Source organism: Caloenas nicobarica, chromosome 3 (genome assembly GCF_036013445.1).
Source record: "Caloenas nicobarica isolate bCalNic1 chromosome 3, bCalNic1.hap1, whole genome shotgun sequence".
In the NCBI taxonomy this organism is placed as follows: Eukaryota; Metazoa; Chordata; class Aves; order Columbiformes; family Columbidae; genus Caloenas; species Caloenas nicobarica.
Window position 1 is genome coordinate 95,949,596 of NC_088247.1, and position 19,932 is coordinate 95,969,527.

Genomic DNA, 19,932 nt, shown 5'->3' on the forward strand with positions numbered 1-19,932 from the left:
TGGAGTGAAGAGACAGCTGCATGACAGGGAGGATTCAGAGCAAGGCTGACTTTGAAACAAGTGATGCATGACAGAAACATCGAAATGCTGAAACATCCCACCATAGGGACCAGAGTATCTCAAGAGCTATCTGGAGCACTTCTTTGGCTTGCCATACAAACAGCACGTTCTAGAAATAGCAACTTAAAGGTACTTTATAAAAAAATAAAGCTAGGATGATGTAACTAAGTATAATTCAGACAATCTTTTAAGAATTTGTAGAAAGTGTTATTTATGGCTGTCCCAAAGAACCAACAAAGCGTGGTGGTTACCAGAGAACAAAATAACGAGACCCAGGCAGAGGTACCTGGCAGAGGCTGCTAATAGGGCTTGGATCTCACTGGGGATCTCCTGCCTGGTGAGAGCTGGGAAGTGCTCACGGGTCCCCTTCAGGAGATGAAGGCGGGCTGTAAAACCTAGCACTTAAATCACATGGACACACATATCCCTTCAAGATGTAGACCCTTTCCAGATTTTGGTTTGTTAGTACAACTTTCTGGAAGAAAATTGCTTTCTGGAATTGTTTGTTAACAACAAAACCCAGCCAAAACCTCTGTGAACATACTCTTTGTTAAAACCAACCTGTAACCACCACAGATGAAATGAAAGCTTTTGTAGGCTTTAGCATACAGACAAAACCTAACAGATGGCAATTTGAGGTGTGGGATGGGCAAAAGGTGTGGTGGGGTTTTTTTGTTTGGTTTTTTTTGTTTGTTTTTTTTAAAATTATCCATTGATAGCATCCCCTTCTTCCCATAAAATCAATTTAGTCATTTTAACACAGTGCCTTAAGTACAGTATGAGGAGGCTTCAATGACAACCAGAGTCCATTCACTGGAGTCTCTCTTCAACAGGGCATTTCATCTCTCCTCCCTCCCTGGCTCCCCTGTAACATGCTTGCCTGTGCCAGGAGGCAGCCGAGCTTCCCAATTTCAAGTTTTTCTCTCTTTATAAAGAAGAATCCAAGGTCTGTGCTCAGTTTAAGGTAATGAGGTTAGCAGACCTCCGAAGGGGCTTTTCATTTATCCAAAAATGTCCTGCATTTGTGAAGCAGCACATGTGGGACTCTAGAGGATGTGTCAGGAGCTTCAGCTTAGCCCATCCCAATGGAGGGGGGCAGCAGGACCAGCACAAGAATGTACCAGGGACTCAACCTGAGAAACCCTCATCCCACCACTGTGCCTCCTTTCCCAGTCCTCCCACCTTGCCATCCTGCTGGAGACGTTTTTTCTCCCTGTGCTCCTAAACCTTCTTAATTCACTGTGGTGTGAAGTCATCCACTTTTCTTTCAAATAAAAAAAAAAAATGGCCCTGAGCAGTCATAGCTGTTTGATGCTTTGTATACATGTATGCACACAAAGACATTACCACATAAATTAAGTGCATTAAAATGTGCACACTGCCCAGTCTTCTAAATTGTATAATCCTACAGTAAGCAGTTTTTCATTCTCAGCTGATTAAAGTATTAGTACATAAAACATCTGTCATAAGTAAAGATTAAGCAATGGGCTCGGACTTGCTCAGAAGGAAAGCAAACAAGCAGCACAAATATCACGCAAGTAAAATCTACCTCATGTAATATTAATCCTTTCATTGCCAGGAACCAACATTTTATTAACGTGAGGCAGCAGAAAGGAGAATTGTTGTTTGTTTTGCTCAGCCAAGCTTATATTTCACAAGGACGTTCTGCTTATTTTTGTCCTTAATCAACTAAAATACTGCACTGAAGGACATAAAAGGGGGTGTAACACATCTAATGGGGTGAAGCACAAAGCAGAAAATACAACATTTTCTTCCATGTAGACTAATCAATATAACAATCGAAATTTAACTTTTGCCTTATTTTCAGAGACAAAGACAGAATCTATGCATTCCAGGAAATATTAAAATAAATGAGGTTGGAACTTGACATGCATCCTATGCAAAAATTAGTTATTGTTATTTATAATGAGAATTACAATAAGATCAAATCTAACAAAAGCTTGGTTCATCATTACCCATACACGCCCCCAGCCTCTTTCTGACCTACCCCGGGACTTCTATGGGGAATAAAAAACAAACTAAAGTACATGGTCATAGCCTGAAAAGTGCCCTTTATATGCAGAACTCAATTACTATCACTTGGCATGACACATATTGCAAGAATCCATAAGCTTAGCATTTTGTAACACAAGTATTTAACCATGCAACCTAAATAAACATTTTAATGCAGATTTTGAATTCAAAGTTTTGATCAGGTAAAATGGGATACTGTTACACTGTCGTGGTTTGATTGCGGGGTGACAATAAACCATGGCAGATGTATTGTTAACCCCCTCTCCCTCCCCTTCCCCCTTCAGCCCCTCCCTCTCAGGGCAGGCAATTGGGAGGGAAAGAAGGACAGAGAGAAGAGAGCTGGAAAAATTAAAAATGTTTTACTAATGCTACCGATAAAAATAGAGAAAATAATACAAAATATACAAAACCAATCTTGAAAGTCCCACCAACTGCTCCGGCAGATGTAGGGCCGGCACCTGAAGTCCTGGACTGGACTCTGCAGCCAACCAGAGCTGGATTCAGTCTGTCACTGAGCCTCAGTTCGCAGGGATGACTCGCAAGGTCCTCTCCCTATGTCGGCCATAAGGAAAAGGGACGAGATCCTCGTGATGCCCCACTTTTATATGAAGTATGACGTGAATGGGATGGAATATTTAGTTGGTCAGTTTTTGGTCACCTGTTTCAGTTCACTGCTCTCGCGAGATGTTCACCCATCCTTATCAATGACCTCGCATTCCATTGCTATGTCTACCAAAACATGTATCTAGCTTTCAGAAAAGTGCAGTTATTTAGAAGGCTTTAGCTGACAGGGAAATTCATTAAATGAGAAACTCGTTTTTTTAACAAAACCAGGACATACAGTGCCCTCACTGGAGCTTCCAACCCTGAACTTAAGCTCCACAGGACAAAGACCATAGCTGCAGCTACCCAACCAAACTGGCAGCAGATACTTCTGCCCAAATAAGAGGGGCACTTGGAGCCCTATCCTGCCTCCACGCTGAGGGAAGCTCACAAAAGACCAGCTTACCTGCTCTTCAGGAAGAGTCCTGCCTTACAGAGCATCCCAGGAGAAGAGGTAGCAAAAGCCTTGTGCCAAGTTTGGTGAGAAAGGAAGCGGAGCCTAACAAAGCTCACTACTCCACAGCTGCTTCGAGGCAAAGTGGTACATGATGTTACGGGTGTGCTGGAAACAGCACAGCCTGACCTTAAGACATCTGCTTGTTGCTCAAGTTAGAACAGCAGCGTCCTCTTGCCAATTTGGTGGAAACAAGTCATAGAATCATAGAATAGTTTGGGTTGGAAGGGACCTTCAAAGGTCATCTAGTCCAACTCCCCATCAATGAGCAGAGACATTTTCAACTACTTTCTAGTCAAACCTGGGGAGTGGCAGCGATGTTATTTGGTTTTTCTTTGAGCGAGGATAAATACGAGGTATTTGTCTATCTCGGAATTTATTCTCCACCCCACGCTCTCACTTTTCTGAAGGACAGAAACCAGCTGCAAGCAATAGAGATGATTCAAAGTCTTATAAAAAGCTGAGAATCTTTCACATGGAATATATTAAGAAACTGAAGCATATTGTGACCTTCTGCATCTGCAACTGGACAGAGATTATCAGGAATGTGGAAGCATCATGACATTTAACATGCTACATCCAAAATGACCTTATACTTTTTGTATGACTTCCAGAAAAAAAGCTTTTGGCAGAACCCTGGAAAGTCGACTGCAATACGTATCCGGACAAATACCTGCTTGTAATCCCCTGCTGCCCATCAATTAAGTACAGTAGGATAATGCTAATAGGCTGTTAATAAAAAAATGGAAAAGGGAAATATCAGAAAACTTTTGAAAAGGAAACAAGACCAATATTTAGGAGTGCCAGCACTATTCATGATTCTGAATGAACTTCTAAAATCACAGACCCAGACATTGCAAATGTGGTCACAGCAGGCACCTTATATACAGAAGGAACCACAATAGATATGGAGAAAGACACTGCAAGATATTATTTTGATTATTTTATTTTTTTTTAAATCTTCAAAATTTTCTGCCTTGAGACAGGAATGCATGATAGATAGAAATGGCTCAAACATCTTCACATGAAACACTCTTAATCATAATTCATTCACAATTATTTTTCTAAAACATCTACAGTTACATAATCCCACCCATTTCCATCACAGATTTAATTATTTGTTAAACAGTAGTTGCCAGCAATTGAAAGCTGTAAGGCTTTTTGCATATTAGTAGAGTCTTCTGAACTACAAACACAAGAATATCACAACTATAACTCTCACTTTACATGGCAACCCCAGGTGGCAGATGTTCCAAAAAGAAATGTGTTGCTTATGTGGAGTTCATAAAAACGACAGAGAGAGCTCTGTGCCTCATTAGCTCTAAAATCCTTTCTCCTTTACTAAGATTATTTTCTAAACCTACAGCGTATTTCTCATTTGGAACCAAGAACTTTGATGAGTTGACCTTTATCTTCCATTGCTGCTATTTGGCAAATTTGCAAATCAAGCAGACTAGAGCTCTCCAGTAAAATTCTATGTACGGAGCACAGTTTAAACAGATGGGTTGCTTGGAATCCGTATCTCCCTCCATCTGAAGGGAACTACTTTGAGGTTTTCTGGAACTGTTGTAAACAAGAGGATATTTTTTTTTATATATATGTGTGTGTATATATATTTATATATTTTATATATAAATGTTCTAAATGTCCTTTGGGAGTCCATTTGTGTTTATTTTTCCAAATGATGACTAAATACCTGATCTGTAGCATTTCTCCTGAGAAGATACTAGTAAGGGAATGACAGTTTTGATGCACTTTGGAATGGCACAATCACGTAAACGCTTGCACAATTAAGACTTATGAACTCATCCAAAGTTTCTAAACATGATATCCTAACTAAGAACTAAAATAACAGCACAATGCAGCAAGTTAAAAAAGAAAATTCTATGTAGTCAAAATATAAACAAGTACATAGGAAATGGATACCTGTCAGTAAATCTATATCTTTTTAAAGTAGGAAACGTATGCACTTAAGAAAAAAATGTAGCTGTCTGACAAACTTCGTAAAAAAAAGTACTTTCCAAATGCATAACAAATGCCAAGATATCCCGTAACTGGCCAGGTATAGCCACATGAGAGCTGCATGGCTTAGAGCAACCCGGGGAGGGGTGGGGTGGAAACAAAAGTCACAAAAATAATAGATCAGCAAGTCTAGGGGAAGAAAAAAAAAAAAAAAAAAAAAAAATCACATCATCATCTAAATTACCATATGCTTATATCACAACTGCTAAAGGAGCCAGGGCAGGGGAAAGAGAGATTGCAGTTTAATGATTCTTAGAGTTACCTCTAAAAATTCAGAAGAGAAAAAAATGATCAACTGAATATACTAATCCTAAGCACCAATTTAATAATTTAAGTTAAATGTATTTATACTTCTCCTACTAGGGATGGAGCAAGTTCTGCTTGAAGTTTGACTATGGAGCCCATCTGACTTCTGTGTTCTTGCCACGCTTCCTTTGCTGTTCACAAAGTCAATGTAAAGACTTTCCTTAAGTTTCAAACTCTTTAGGCAAGCAATTCTTTGAAGAGACAATTACATCCTACAGTTTAAATCAACTTTCAGGTCATGAAAAGTGTAACACGCCGGTATTTGGTTAGTCTGTTATTGAACAGCCTGTGAAAATGGAACAGCCAACATCGTTCCCCTACAGGGTTTGCCTTAGAACTAGCAGCACCCAGGGCAGACCAACTGCGAACACATCCAGACTCCACTAGGAATTAGTAGTGTTAGAAAATTGCATATGTGTTACATCAAGAAGGCATTGCCATACATGTGGCATCATTACATTGTTTTTCCTCTATTTTTCTCATTAAGAAAAAACAAAGGAAAACAGCCCTACAAAGAGCTTTCTCTTTTTTTCTTTTTTTTCTTTTTCTTTTTTTTTCCTGTTGTTTGTCTTCGCACCTGGAAAAAGCAGCACAGTACTCCCCAGCTGGAACAGCTCAGCGCTTCCCATCAGCTTCATTCTTTCAGAAAGCACTTTCACATCGTTAAGGTGGTCTACTTCAGCTAATTCTCAGAGCTAACCTTTTTTCCAGTATATATTTCATGCCACTTCCCGACAGCAATTTCAGAACTGAAATGGATCTATGGTATTGTCCACTACTGTGACCGGATCTTGACACACACCATCAAGTCAGGCCCTTGGGATGGTTCTACACATTGAACTGAAGCTCAGACTAAAAATCTCACTGAAACTCAAAAGCTGGAGTGGTCATGAATCTCAGCTACTTTTCCCTATTTGAACCCTCACCCTGTAATGAAAGCACGCACACCAAGGGAAAATAACCACCGCCTGAGCAGGGAGCGTTAAGACATTGGTGAGTTATCTTGCTGCTCCTCCGTGACCGTGGATTCGCTGTGCTCCTCGCTCGTCTCGTTGGAGGGCTCCTCGTAGCCCGGCTCGGCAGGATCCAGGCTGCTCCCCTCGCTTTGCTCCTCGCTTTGCTCTTCGCTGGCCTCCACAGACTGCTCCAAGTTGCTCTCCAAAGAAGCCGGAGAGCTGCCAGTTACGCTTTCGTTTTGGTTCATTTCATTAAATGACTGCGGAAGCGGGGCAGGAGACTGTACAGCATTTTCACTGGTGGGGATGGGCACTTTGGTTGCACCGATGTCTACGACAATGTCATTTTGTGGTAGAGTTACCTTCTCCACAAGTTTCCACTGAATAATACTCATGTCCTTCCCTCCAGTTGAAATCAAGTGACCATCACTATGGGTGAAGCTGACATTTGTCACATGACTACTGTGAGCGCTGTATTTGTGACTTGGAGCCTATTGAAAACAAGCAGAGGACAAATCACATGCTCAACTAGAAGAGCACATGAGACCGAAATCCAAAACGACTACTATTTTTGTTTAGCCCTTCAAGAGAGCTCTTTATTCATGTAAGAGTAAACAAATACATTTATATTATTTTTCTCCCCACAATATACCCTCTCTTCTTAAGGCTTGGAACTTGGGATAGATTTAGATCTTTATGCAAAAAGTAATGGACTTAACACCAAGGCCAGCCGACAGAAAACATCAAGCCTCTGCTCCAGAACTTAAGGATAACTATTGCTACTTCATTATTTTATAATTTTATATACATATATATAAACTTCATAAGGAAAACCATGCTTTTGTCTCTAGAACTGTTCTCAGACATGAATAAGCCATTTAGCTGCCAGGCTGCAAAACAGAGGAGTTGGAAGCAGGTATCTGGCAAGGAGAGCTTCAGGCAATGCAAACAAGCACATAGACTAGACTAGTCTAGACTTACCTTTGGTTTGGAACAGGGATACGGAAAGAGATGGACCTTACAAAAATCATCAGCAACTGCTATCACTTTTCGGTTATGGGATCTCACGAGGGCATTTATGTCTGTCCCATCTGATCCTTCGGGCCAAACTCCTAGGAGAGTAGAACAGATATTTAGTGATGGCAATTTTAGAAACAAATTAAAAAACAATCCATAAAAAAAAAATACAGCTATAAGAAAAGGAAAGCTTAACAAAAGATAATTAAGACATTTAACTAGAAATGGATTATGCATTGCATTAAATGTCGTTAATATTTTGCTAGTCTAATGCTGCTCCCCCAAACCTTCAGCCTCGACCGGGATAACCTCGCGGCTTGATGAGTTTATCTTAAAATTAAGTTCGCTGCTAAAGCTGGCCAACTCTTAAATTAACACTTTCATTCATGCACAAAGTTTTAAAAGCAAGACTGATGCTGGAGCATGGAACATGCCCACATACTGTATGCAGAGATTTCTTTTGGTTTTAATTTAAATCTTAGTATTTGCATGATTCAAAGGAGACAACTGTTTGATGATACTTTGCACTTCAGAAACCCAGCCTGTACAAGTTTCATAGATGTAAGTGCTGTCAAGTGCTTAAGTACAATTCAATATGCTTTTAAGTGAAAAGAATGACACAGATATGTCTAGACAGAAGAATAACAACATTGCCTGAATGAAAAGCACTGAACAAATTGGGGAGGAGGGAGGCTCTAGTTTTAACAAAAAATAAAGACCCTAGAGATTCCCATAACAAAACTGATGATTCACATCTGCAAGAAAAGCTGAACAAAAGGTAAGCAGGGGGTTATAAGACAGTAATTTATGCCAAAGGTACCATATTTTTACAGTTCAGACTTGGATTTCTGATCCGTTCATGAGCTAGGAGGAACTTCCCCCCTCAAATTTCACCCCCCACACTGAAAAAACTGTGTGTCCAATTGACTGAGAAGGATTTCCATTGTCAGATATGAAAATATGCTCTTCCTCCCTTACAATCACTGACTTTAGTAAAATAAAAACCATGTGTTGTCTACTATTTCCTACAGCACAAAACGCCAACTTAGAATCACCTTATCTTCTTCAAATTCCCACACTCTCTCTTCTTGTTTTTAAGCAAAATGGCAAATAGCATTTAACTTTAAAGTTTTTGTTTGTTTGTTGGTTTTCCCTTTCCCCATTCTCAGTGGGTGGAGTAAGAATTTTATTTTCTCTGAAGAATAACAAAGCAGCTTGTTAAGCTTATTACGATGCCAATAAACCACACTGTATGTAATTTACTAAATAAAGACATGAAATACTAAGGACAGTATTCAGGAACATTTTAGTGCTCTCTCATCAACAAAATCCATCTGAAAAATATAAACTAAGAATTTTCGAGTAGCTCAAAATGAATGAATTTTAACTTTCTCCTGCATTCAATGTATATAACACACTGTCATCAGGCAGGAGTAATAAATGAACTTCAAATCCGTTTCCTTGAGTTTCAGCTACCACCTTATGTAGACTGTGCCAAACAGCTACGCTATTTCCTCTTCTTTTTACTTTAAGATTAAAGACTAATATTCAAGATTGCATGTCTTACTAAACATCTTTTGTGCACACAAATTCTTTTAGCAGCTCTAAAAGTAAAATAACCTTTTATCATAACACAGTAGGATTTGCTTTCAATGCATCAGGCAAACATAGAAAAAACAAGACATTAACATGACAACAATTACATAATAACTGTAAACATATAATTAAAAAGGAATAGGACTTTATTATTAGGTACAACAGCAGCACTTCAATTTTAATAAATTCTGCTAGCCAGCAGTAAGCCTCTCAAAACAATCTGCTCAGATGAAAGAGTGGGAAATGTGCAGTAAACGAGAGTGACTGCAAGCGCTCAGGGTGCAGTGACGGTGCTGTTGAGCCAATACAGTAATATACATGGCCAAAAAGGAGCGATGCTGTTCTCATCCCAACCATGCATTTCCATCCTTTTTCTCCTGCTGACAACAGTGCAATGCCTGAGCCTACAGATGCACTATCCACAGAGCTAAACTAGTAAAACACATCCCCCAAAAGCCAAAATCCCATAAATTTAACCCTCTCTCCTGAACATCAAAGTGAGCAGCCCCAGGCTTGTTTGGATCCCTGAGCCAGCTGACCCTCGGGTAAAAGTCAGACTTCTTCTTTGGGCAGCAAATATCTCATCAGTTGGCTTAGCTGCATGGTCTGATTTAATGAGAAAATACTTGCCTTTGTCTGAGATGGAGCCATAATTTTAAGATCCTGCAAAGGGTGTCAGACTATCAGACAATATAAAATTAAAGCATGATGAATCTTGGCTTGGAAGTTTAAATGTATTATTTTCTGCCTCAGAATAACATCACATTATCTGCTTTATCTACTTCACTCCCAGATCCTCCGGCACACTGAAGATTTTGAGAGCAGTTGAGGCTAATTAAGCTTAATCCAGAATGGTTAAAGTTTGCATTAATCCAAAAGGGAATGCAGACAGGATCAGCAGGCTTATCTACTTTTTAAAAACAAAAAGTAAAAAGGCTTCTCAAAACAGTGGTTATGGGAGCTACTCATCTCCAGCCTGGCCCCAGTCACCAGCAGTTTCTATGCGACAGCTGTTAAAGAGACAAAGCCAATGGTCTAGATGTGAAACCAAACTCTACCCTCCCACACTTCATCTCCTTAGGTCAGGAGTGAAGGACACTTCTGGAAAAGCCCTGGGATTCAAAGAGCTGCTCCCCTTATTCTGCCTGCTCTGCCACCAAACGCAGTGGTAAAAGTTCAGTAGCAACAGACCCACCATCTCCTTCCTCCACATTTCCAGCAGATTTAAGCCCTCTGCATAAAACGTAAAATGGCTTCAACTCCAAGGCTATTCCAGAAGGAATATTCAGTCCTTACAACCTATTTTCATTGCTCCTGGAGAAAGACATCATATTAGCATCAGAGTTTTGTTTTTCACTTTCTTTAGTGTCTCCTGAATCTTCTGATACTCCATATTAAAGAAGGCATTCGTGTTGCACTATTATTTCAGTTGCAGTAGCAAAGACAGTGAGGAAATGACTGCTGTGGACTTAATTCCTTGTCAGCCTAGGCTTACATGCACAGAGCATCAGGAGGAAACAGCCACCCACTCTCTGTTTCATCCAGACTTAATAAAAACAAACAAGTACACAACCTGGTTCACAGTTCTTATACTAATCGGAACCAATATTTTCATCAAACTAGCAATAAGGAACAGTGTTCAGCTCCAGAAACAGCACACTCCTGTTTATTTCTGCTACCTACCTCAAGCTCCAAACAACTCAAAAACATTTAGGCAGTTTATCAATTGATTCCTCCTCTGAGTCCTTTATTTTCCCTGCTCTGTCTCAGATCTTTGTTACTCACAAGGGAAACCAAGTCTGGTTATAAAGCTCCCAATATCCTGCACCCAACCAATTTGCCACACAAGAGTGTCAGTGTTGGCCCACACATCAAATGCAATCCTTTACGGCTACTTGCTCATTAAGCACATGACAGTCCTAAAATTCACATGATCAGTGTCAGAAGCTACAGAAAGCACTCAGACTTAACTGATTTTCTTCTACCCTGCATATAAATCGATATTCAAAGTTGAACTCCTCGTAACTGTGAAGGAAAGATTTATAGACCTGACCCTCATCTCAAAAGACTTCACTGATTTACCTGCTTTTGATGGTTCCAACAACATGAAGAACAGAGGCAGGTATCTGATCTCAGCGGTGGAAGAGATACACCCAGCATCCTGCTCCCACAACTTGGTTTTACAACGCTGACAGGCTGAACCAGACTTTTCAACCCTTCACAGACGGGCTCCTCATTTATGGCCAACAGAGCTGCCTTCAGCAAAAGCAGTTTGAACTGTCTGGCCACAGTCTCAACTGCACTATTGAAATCACATCTGTCACCGTTGTAATTTTTTTTTTTACTTTTTAAAAATAAACTACTAGGCAAAGAATCTGTTTAATCTTTAAAGCATTTTCGCTCTTTAGAAGCAGTATATATTACTCACCACTGACTACAGGTATCAAGATGCTGTCATAATTTTAAGTCATGAACTATAACCTACACTCACATAGTCTTGTTCCTATCCCAAAACAAGGTTAGCAAAGGAGAACACACATGTGCCATATGAGAACTTTAAAATATCACCTTTTTGATTCAGTGCCTCCAAAACTGGTAGCCTAAAATGACAGCATAAAAATCAAATCCTAAACTTCGAGACTAAATAGAAATCAATTGTACATTGTCTATAGAGCTGTCCAGTGCTCCGTATCATGGACAATTATTGTGGTCAGTCTCTTTAGTCTGTCATAGCAGCACCATCCTCAATAATCATTAATGGTGTATTTCTAATGACAAATTGAAGCAAAAGAAAACAGAAAAGCACAGCATGAATAGCTTAAAAGCAAGTTAAATGGTGCTTACCAAACACCTGGAAGCCTAGCACGCAAGTGTATGTTGTCCAATCTATATCCTTACAGTCAGAACGATTCCTGATTAGCTTACAACCACTTGGAATGTCCCCTGCAAAAAAAGTGAATGATGAGTTATGCCATATAAAATTATATTTACGTATGTGCTCTTTGAAGGTGCTAAGAGAGTAAATAAATGCACCTTAAAACCAATCTGGAATCACATTGTCGAGGCAAATACAGAGCAGTACCTTCATCAAATTCCAGATACTGGAAGCTTCGCTTGCTATTTGTCACATTTACTTCTCATTTCCCTCTTCAGATCAGAGTATCTCAAACACGCTTCCCTGGAGCTTGAGTCCCTTGCTACCTACTCTACAAAATGCTTTAATAGTAATAGAATAACTTCTGCTTCCTACCAGCTCCATTGATGAGCTAAAATTCGACCAATCATTCAGGAAGCTCTGCTTTTGAAACTGTGAGCAACTACTGCCAGAAGAGGCTTAGACTGCTTTTCAGCTTCTGACTAGGAAAGATTCTCCACCTTTCAACATACCAGCCCTATACAGGCAATTACAAGCACCATCACTTCCTTTTGGCAGATTGAGATATTGCACTATCCAGATTTGAAACCTAAGTTGTGACAGGCAGAAACAACATGTTAAGGTGACAGATATTTAAACTGCCGGCTCTTCTTGCCTCTACAGGAACAGAACTACAATCCCCTTGGATCTAGTTAAAGCCACAGAAGATGAGAATACAAAAAACAATTTAAAACCAGAATTATATGCACTATGCAAGTTGAACTTTTGACACAACCACTATATATTAATATTTTCACATAGGGAACTGCAAACCTCCTTAACATATTAAAAAAGACAAACACAGAAACATTTTTACCAGTAACTCATTAAAGTAGTATTATTGCTTTGCTTAGTCTTCAACACCAAAGATAAAGTTTAAAAAAAGAAACTCCAGAACACAACAGTGGCACAGACCCACTGATTTTACTCCCCCAAAACAACTGGTACTGTTGACTCTAATTAGACAACTGTGTGTATTTTTTCAATCTACAGAACTTTTGGCCAACATCAAAACATAGTGCTACTTGCTCTGTAAATTCTACACTGCTAAATTGATTTATGACCTTGTAAAGAAGTAAGCTATATTTGGCATTGCCATTAGGTAATACACAGCCCTGAATAACATCAAGATATCAGGTTACACAAGTTCAAACTGGTTCCTTTGTCAGTAAGCATTTTGCACAGTCCTGATCAAACACAGTCTTCTAAATATTCTGACAGCCAATACATACTTCTGTTTCTGGTGTATTTAATTTCATACTTACAGTATAGTATTTCATAGTCTCCTGAGTTTGACATTATATACTTGTTGTCCGGGGACCAGTCAAGGTGTGTAATATAGCTGGAATGTCCCTGGAGAAGAAAGCAGTAACACCAATGTGAAACACGTATTTTAATTCAAACCGAAGGAGAAGTTGCACTTGCAGTTGGGACAGCTATCAGCAGAAAAGCACCTCCCTTCCCACCTACCCCAGGCCTGTCCCAATTCACTTGTGCTCCTTTAAAGGCTCCGTGCTCCAGTGCCACAGCCCGGAACATCCGAACACACACAGGCTGGGCATCCCGCCTCTCCCACCGCACGGAGGATTCTTCACTTGTAAACTACGTCACCCCCCTGGCACCCCAGAATGATTTACTCCTAGAAGGTACATTGCTAAAATACGGATAAACTCACGCTTTTACTTGAATTAAGAAAGTATACATCGCTACTAATTGAGAAAGGCAAGTAACTCACATAGGAAGATTTTTAGATCCCGTCAGAAAAGTGACAGATAAGACTCTATTTTATTTCTCTGCCCTTTCAAAATAACTTCCATTAAATGCATGCGCATTCAAATAACCTTTGCTTGTCCTAAAAACTTAGGGACACCTTGGTTAACAACCACTATATAAAACTACAACATGAGAGCGAGAGCCCTCGTAAGCTTTTTGAAAGTTTCTGCTGTGCTTCTTACACTGCATGCATGTTAGTGCCAGCTTTGAAAGGAGTCTTCCCTATAGGCACATGGTCAGCTATATCAAACCACTTTGGCCTAATTGCTTAGTTATCACCACCAATAGCACACTGAGAGCTAAAAAACACGCATCTTTGTTTTTAAGGGAGAAGCTAAATGCAGCTGGTCAGAATATTCTTCCTGCGCACGAATACTTCTGTTGGCAGTAATAATAATAATAACAATAATAATAAAGATATGAGAAACTCCAGAGAAGCTACGAATCTGTATTGGGTAGGAATAAATTATTTCTCTGTAGGAAATGAATAAAAGTGACATCCCTTTCACTCTTTCCTTCTTCCATCCTTTCGGTTCTTACTGCTACTCCTCCCCTCATAAGACCGTCCATTTTCTCCCCTTCCTAGTCATTCTGTCAGGCAACAAACCACCACTTTCTTGACTGAGAGATGCCAATACACGCCCCTCTCTCAGTGAGTGTGACAAAGATGGTATCCCTTGGCCACCTGCCAGGTGTCCTGGCCCAGGCTGCACCCGCTGTGCTGGGTCCGCGGTGGGGCCCCGCGCTGCTGCCGCAACACCCGCCACACCAGCTTCCTCTAGAGAGAGCCCTAAGAGACGCTGACTGATTCCAGAATTACATGCAAAAATACGCCCGTGCTTGTCTCCCTGTCCCCAGGCCCTCTGTGAGAGACTGCAAAAACATTTAGGGGAAAAGTGAGCTTTTGAGATTTATTTACTTACGAACTAGTCACTGCCGCAGGCAGAGGAACTGTGTATTGACATAACTGCTTTGCAGTCATGGGTGGGATATATGATATTGACATGCGAACTTGGCATTTTGGGAAAAAAAAAAAAGGTGCACAATCAGCTAGGAGATTTTCTTCCCTCCTTATTTTCCAAGTCTTCAAGTTTGCAAGAGAACTCCAACATGGAAAAGAACTGGTCAGTCATTTACTAAATCCTGCCAGACATTTGGCAGCTGTTAAAATTCCTGGGGGTGGCGGGGAGCGAGAAAAACAATTGGCCAGGGGGCTCCATGTGCAAAATCCCTTCAGGAAAGTGATCACCAAAGGATGAACTGGAACATAACATCGTCGTACTATTTTCAAGAGAACAATCCCATTTTCTATTAAAATCTTTCTTTGGTAGCTGCCCACTGATAAGGCAACATTTTATTCTTTCCTTTTCTGTACCTTTATATACAGTGAACATAATTCCTCACATTATCACTGGCTAGTAAAACTATCTGACTAAATGGAAACCCTCTCCTTCATTGGTAATGTTTATCTGTTTCAGACTTAACATTCAAATGGCCAGAGCCTATGAGACGGGCACACCAATTATTTCAAGTTAAGCCTAGTGTATCAAATACTTCAGTGTGGCTGCCTGTGTGGCTTTCATCCCACAGCTCTATCAGTAAACGCACAGCACTTGCTTCTCCTTTGCTAAAACATATCTCTGATGTAAGGCAAACAGAGACAGCGCCAGCTACCCTGGAGCTGCTGACATGATGGAAGTTCATACCCCAGCCCATACCTTCATATTGCTGTCTGCATAGCTGGAACCCTCAACAAACAGCTGCGCAAGTCAAAATGGTTGTTTTGGCTCATCTGAAATTCTCTCTCATCACAACCAACACCATCCCTCACTGTGGAAACATGCCCACAGATCAGCGACCGGCCTCTCCAGCAGCAGCAGAAAGCCTGGTTGTGACTGAAAGGGGATTTAAACCTAAGAGTGGGCATACAGCCCTTAGGCACAAGCTGATGTTGGTTTAGTACATAAAATCCCTCTGAAAGCATTCAAGTAATGTATTCAAGTTGGAAGAAACAACCAGAAGTTGACTACCAGGAGGACCAACTCATACTACTTGGAGATCACCCGCAAGGCTACTGAATGACATAGGAACACCAGAAGGACGGGGTGACAGCACCCGAGTGCCAGCTGGGAGAGCCCTGCGGGTCTGGAGGGTTCCCGGGTGCCTCCCAGCTCAGCATCAGGCTGGGACAGGCAGCTGAGGGAGGTGCAGGGTGCCTGAAACCCGAGTGGCAGAGTCAGCTCTGGGCAGCTCACACCCTGCTGCTGCCTTCTGCACAAGCTGGAGGGGTCAGGGGAGCTCAGCCCCGACAGAAACCAGGTTGCTAATTCTGGCTTCTATGCGCAGTCACTCCAACTGAAAAAAAGCAGTTAACAGACATCTGCTTTGAAGCCTTAACCCTTTTGCCTGAGTGTAACAATATTCATTTCTCCTATACCAAATTTACAAACCCCTTTCCTGCCAAGACAGAGGTACAGGTAGATATAGAGGTGCCTGACAAGAAGCTGTGTACAGGAGAAAAAAGGCGAGGAAGGAGAGAAGCGCTTTTCAGTGGAGTGGTGCTTTTTGTTTCAGTGCAGCTTCACCATACTCAGTACACTGGGAACTGGTTATAATATTCGTAGATATTATCAGCTTTAGAATTACCAGATCACTTACGAGTAACTATTTAAAGTGGTATATTCTACAAACTAATTGTACCTCTGAAACGCTGTCCTACAATGTATGGGCAAGGGGGCCCAAGCATCGGTCAGTGCTGGTTTAAATTGCCATATGCTCTCTCCTGAATACAATACATTTGATATACAGAAATAAATTATTTCATACATCTTCAAACAGCTCACAGAGACACTGAAGTACATAGCAAGTTAAATATTACATATGTTGAGACTAGCCATCTGAGTTACTTTTTCTTTTATGGTTAAGGAATAAGTGATGGGGTGAAATACTGTACCGAGGTGCAGCCATCCACTACCATCCCCACCAATCCCACTGGGCCACCAGTCTGACCTCCCTGTAGGCTCAACCCTTTCCCCGTTGGCTCAACCCTTTCCCCGTTGCCTGAGCTACCTGAGAAGGCTGCAGTTCTGATTTCTCACATCACAATCACTGCGCTACCGGCTAACCCCGTCACCACCCTGCTCAGGGGCTGCAGGACGCCCTGGCTCACCCTGTACCACAATCCTGCCATCGAGGAGCCTCCAGCACACCCAACAGCCTTCCCTCCAGCTGCATCCCACGCCAGAGCCGAGCTCTCCCCGTCAGGGACGGAGCAAACCCACCGCTGCTGACCTGCACGCCCCAGGGACAGAGCAAAGCCGCTGCTGCTGATCATCCTGGCAGCCCCGTGCCCTGGCAGCAGCTGAACCCAAGCTGCCCTGGACCTCCTTGCTCTAGCAGCGTGGGGTATCCTCAGCCAAATGATGGGTAGAAATGCACACTGCGCATGGCACTAAAGGACTGGCTAATGCCTGTTTGTTTCCCCCTAACAGTTTCCACTTCTTGCACCAAAGGTTGGGGGCGGGGAGGGGCAGCGGAAATTAGAAACAAAAAAACCTCATCCCACAATTTAGCCTTATGGTTCCATTTTCAAATTAACAAAGCAGCTTGAGAAGCTCTCTTGGTTTTGAAACTAAAGAAATGCAATTGGTGACAAACATGAGAAGTATTTTGAGCAGGGGATGCATTCCTTATAAAAAACAAACATTTCACATTACAAATGTGAACTTATTCTTACGATATCATTTGCAAATCCCATTAAGGTTCAGATTCCCACTAAACTAAAGAGAGCTGAACTTAAGGCCAGGATATTAGATAATTAAAACACTTAAGGAAAAAAAAAGTATGTCTTTTTAACACTGGGACAACCTCATGTAAGTGTAAGGACTAATATAAACTCCACTACTTGTGTTACACTTATATTTATTTACCCTAGGCCAGAAATTTATTGTTGACTTATCCCCCAATTCCAAATCTTGTAGTAACAATTACAGCTGAAAATACTGCATATTTGCAACCTCAAAAATTATATGTTCTAATGAAATTCTATCATCTAATGTTACGTTGGCCCAAGGAGTACTGTACCAATAGGGGGAAAATGCCCCCAAAGAAGTGTAATGTTTTCCCCAAAAGAGTTCCAGCATACAGGTACAAGGCACTTCTCCATCTCACTGCTAATTTCCCATTTCAAAGAAAAAGTCAGTAGTCTGAGAAATTAGTCATATTTGATGCAAAAGTGTTCACCTAACACTAGAGGTTGCAGTATCCATCAAACAGAAGTTAAAAAAGTCAAATGCTGGAAAAAAACCCCATAAAACTTACGACCAAAACTAAAAATGGAAAAGCATCAACCCGGAAAGAGTTCCGCTGTTTAACATCTTAGTGTATGTATAACATCAAAGTGCAACAACTGCTGATTGTACTTGCTCCAAAACTTACAGTGCATTTTCCATATCTGCTATACTTTCTTCCGTTTTCTGTTACTACGTAGAGGTAAATAAAGTTGTCGTGGGATCCAACTGCAAGTAAGGTGCCATCTACAACACAAAATATTTGGTATCAATTTGTTTTCCAAATATTAATGATTTCAGATTTATCACTTACACAATAGTCTCGATTAAACTACTGCTTATGAATTGTATTAAAGGATACATAACTGTTTACTGTTTTTACAGATACATAACAATTTAAGTAAGCATTCCATGGACAGGGTATAAATCCTCAGATTGCACTGGATTTCTGGAAATTGCTGACAGTACGTAGGCATGAGTTTTCTGCATACAGTACTTTATAGTTAGCTCAGCTTTGGCGGGGGAAGTTGCATATAGATCAGCACTAAGTAATGTCTAAAGAAGTGGAGCATTCAAACATTACAAGCAGTTTTCTAACCTGTGCTGTCTCCATTTAAAGAAAAAGTACATGGACAAGAGTTGCCTTGAATCATGATCAAATGAACATCAATGCTTTAAATGTCAATGAACAACAGTGCTTTAAAATAAATTGCTGCGCTTGGCAGATGTGGCAGCAGCAGAGGAACATTTTGCCCACCGATATGGTATGTTCTCCAAAAGCAAACAAGAAACAGATTTATGAGTGTTCTTCCATCCAGTTTTACTGAAGAGGAGTCAGCTTCTGACGATTTGTCATGTCATGTCTGAAGAGGAGACTCAGTGCTGGCTGGGACTCTATGCAATCCCATCGCAATACTTAACAAACAGCTCTGAGTTTCAGACAGACCTGAGTTTAGTTTTATGGTTGTGTATTAATACACTTGAAAATTAACTAGTAAGTATAATAAAATATCACTGAACTATTAAGCTTTTTATAGACTTTTCTGTTAACCTTTCAACTACTTAGTTGAGAACTTTTAATTTTTCTGAGAGCAAAGCTAACATTTATTATAACAGCAAAGTTTAACATGAAGGAAAGGCTATGACAGGCAACCATAATGTTTACAGTTACAAAACTCAAAGATTTAGCACACACAAACAAATCTGTAAGAAAGTATTCAGTTGTTGTGGTCAATGGGGCAGAGTCTAGATGAAGGCCTGTATCTAGTGGAGTCCCTCAAGGGTCGGTACTGGGACCAGTACTATTCAATATATTCATCAACGACTTGGATGAGGGACTAGAGTGCACTGTCAGCAAGTTTGCTGATGACACCAAACTGGGGGGAGTGGCTGACACGCCAGAAGGCTGTGCTGCCATCCAGCGAGATCTGGACAGGCTGGAGAGCTGGGCAGGGAAAAATTGAATGAAATATAAGAAGGGCAAGGCTAGAGTCTTGCATCTGGGTAGGAACAACCTCAGGTTCCAGTATGAGTTGGGGAATGACCTGTTAGAGAGCAGTGTAGGGGAAAGGGACCTGGGGGTCCTGGTAGATGGCAGGATGACCATGAGCCAGCACTGGGCCCTTGTGGCCAGGAAGGCCAATGGCATCCTGGGGTGGATTAGAAGGGGGGTGGTTAGTAGGTCGAGAGAGGTTCTCCTTCCCCTCTACTCTGCCCTGGTGAGACCGCATCTGGAATATTGTGTCCAGTTCTGGGCCCCTCAGTTCAAGAAGGATAGGGAACTGCTGGAGAGAGTCCAGCGCAGGGCAACAAAGATGATGAAGGGAGTGGAGCATCTCCCTTATGAGGAAAGGCTGAGGGAGCTGGGGCTCTTTAGCTTGCAGAAGAGGAGACTGAGAGAAGACCTCA

General features: G+C 41.1%; 1 protein-coding gene across 3 annotated transcripts in view; it reads right to left on the reverse strand.

Moving 5' to 3' along the window:
• Positions 1-4,130: 4,130 nt before the first annotated feature.
• EML4 (EMAP like 4) overlaps positions 4,131-19,932 on the reverse strand; it is a 164,653-nt gene continuing 148,851 nt past the window's right edge. For all 3 annotated transcript variants that reach the window (XM_065631052.1, XM_065631051.1, XM_065631050.1), the window contains exons 20-24: positions 18,173-18,270; positions 13,228-13,315; positions 11,893-11,991; positions 7,417-7,547; positions 4,131-6,926 (exon numbers count right to left, since the gene is read on the reverse strand). In XM_065631052.1, coding sequence (XP_065487124.1) covers positions 6,462-6,926; positions 7,417-7,547; positions 11,893-11,991; positions 13,228-13,315; positions 18,173-18,270 — 881 coding nt within the window. In that variant the 3' untranslated portion in view covers positions 4,131-6,461. The remainder of the gene's footprint in view (positions 6,927-7,416; positions 7,548-11,892; positions 11,992-13,227; positions 13,316-18,172; positions 18,271-19,932) is intronic.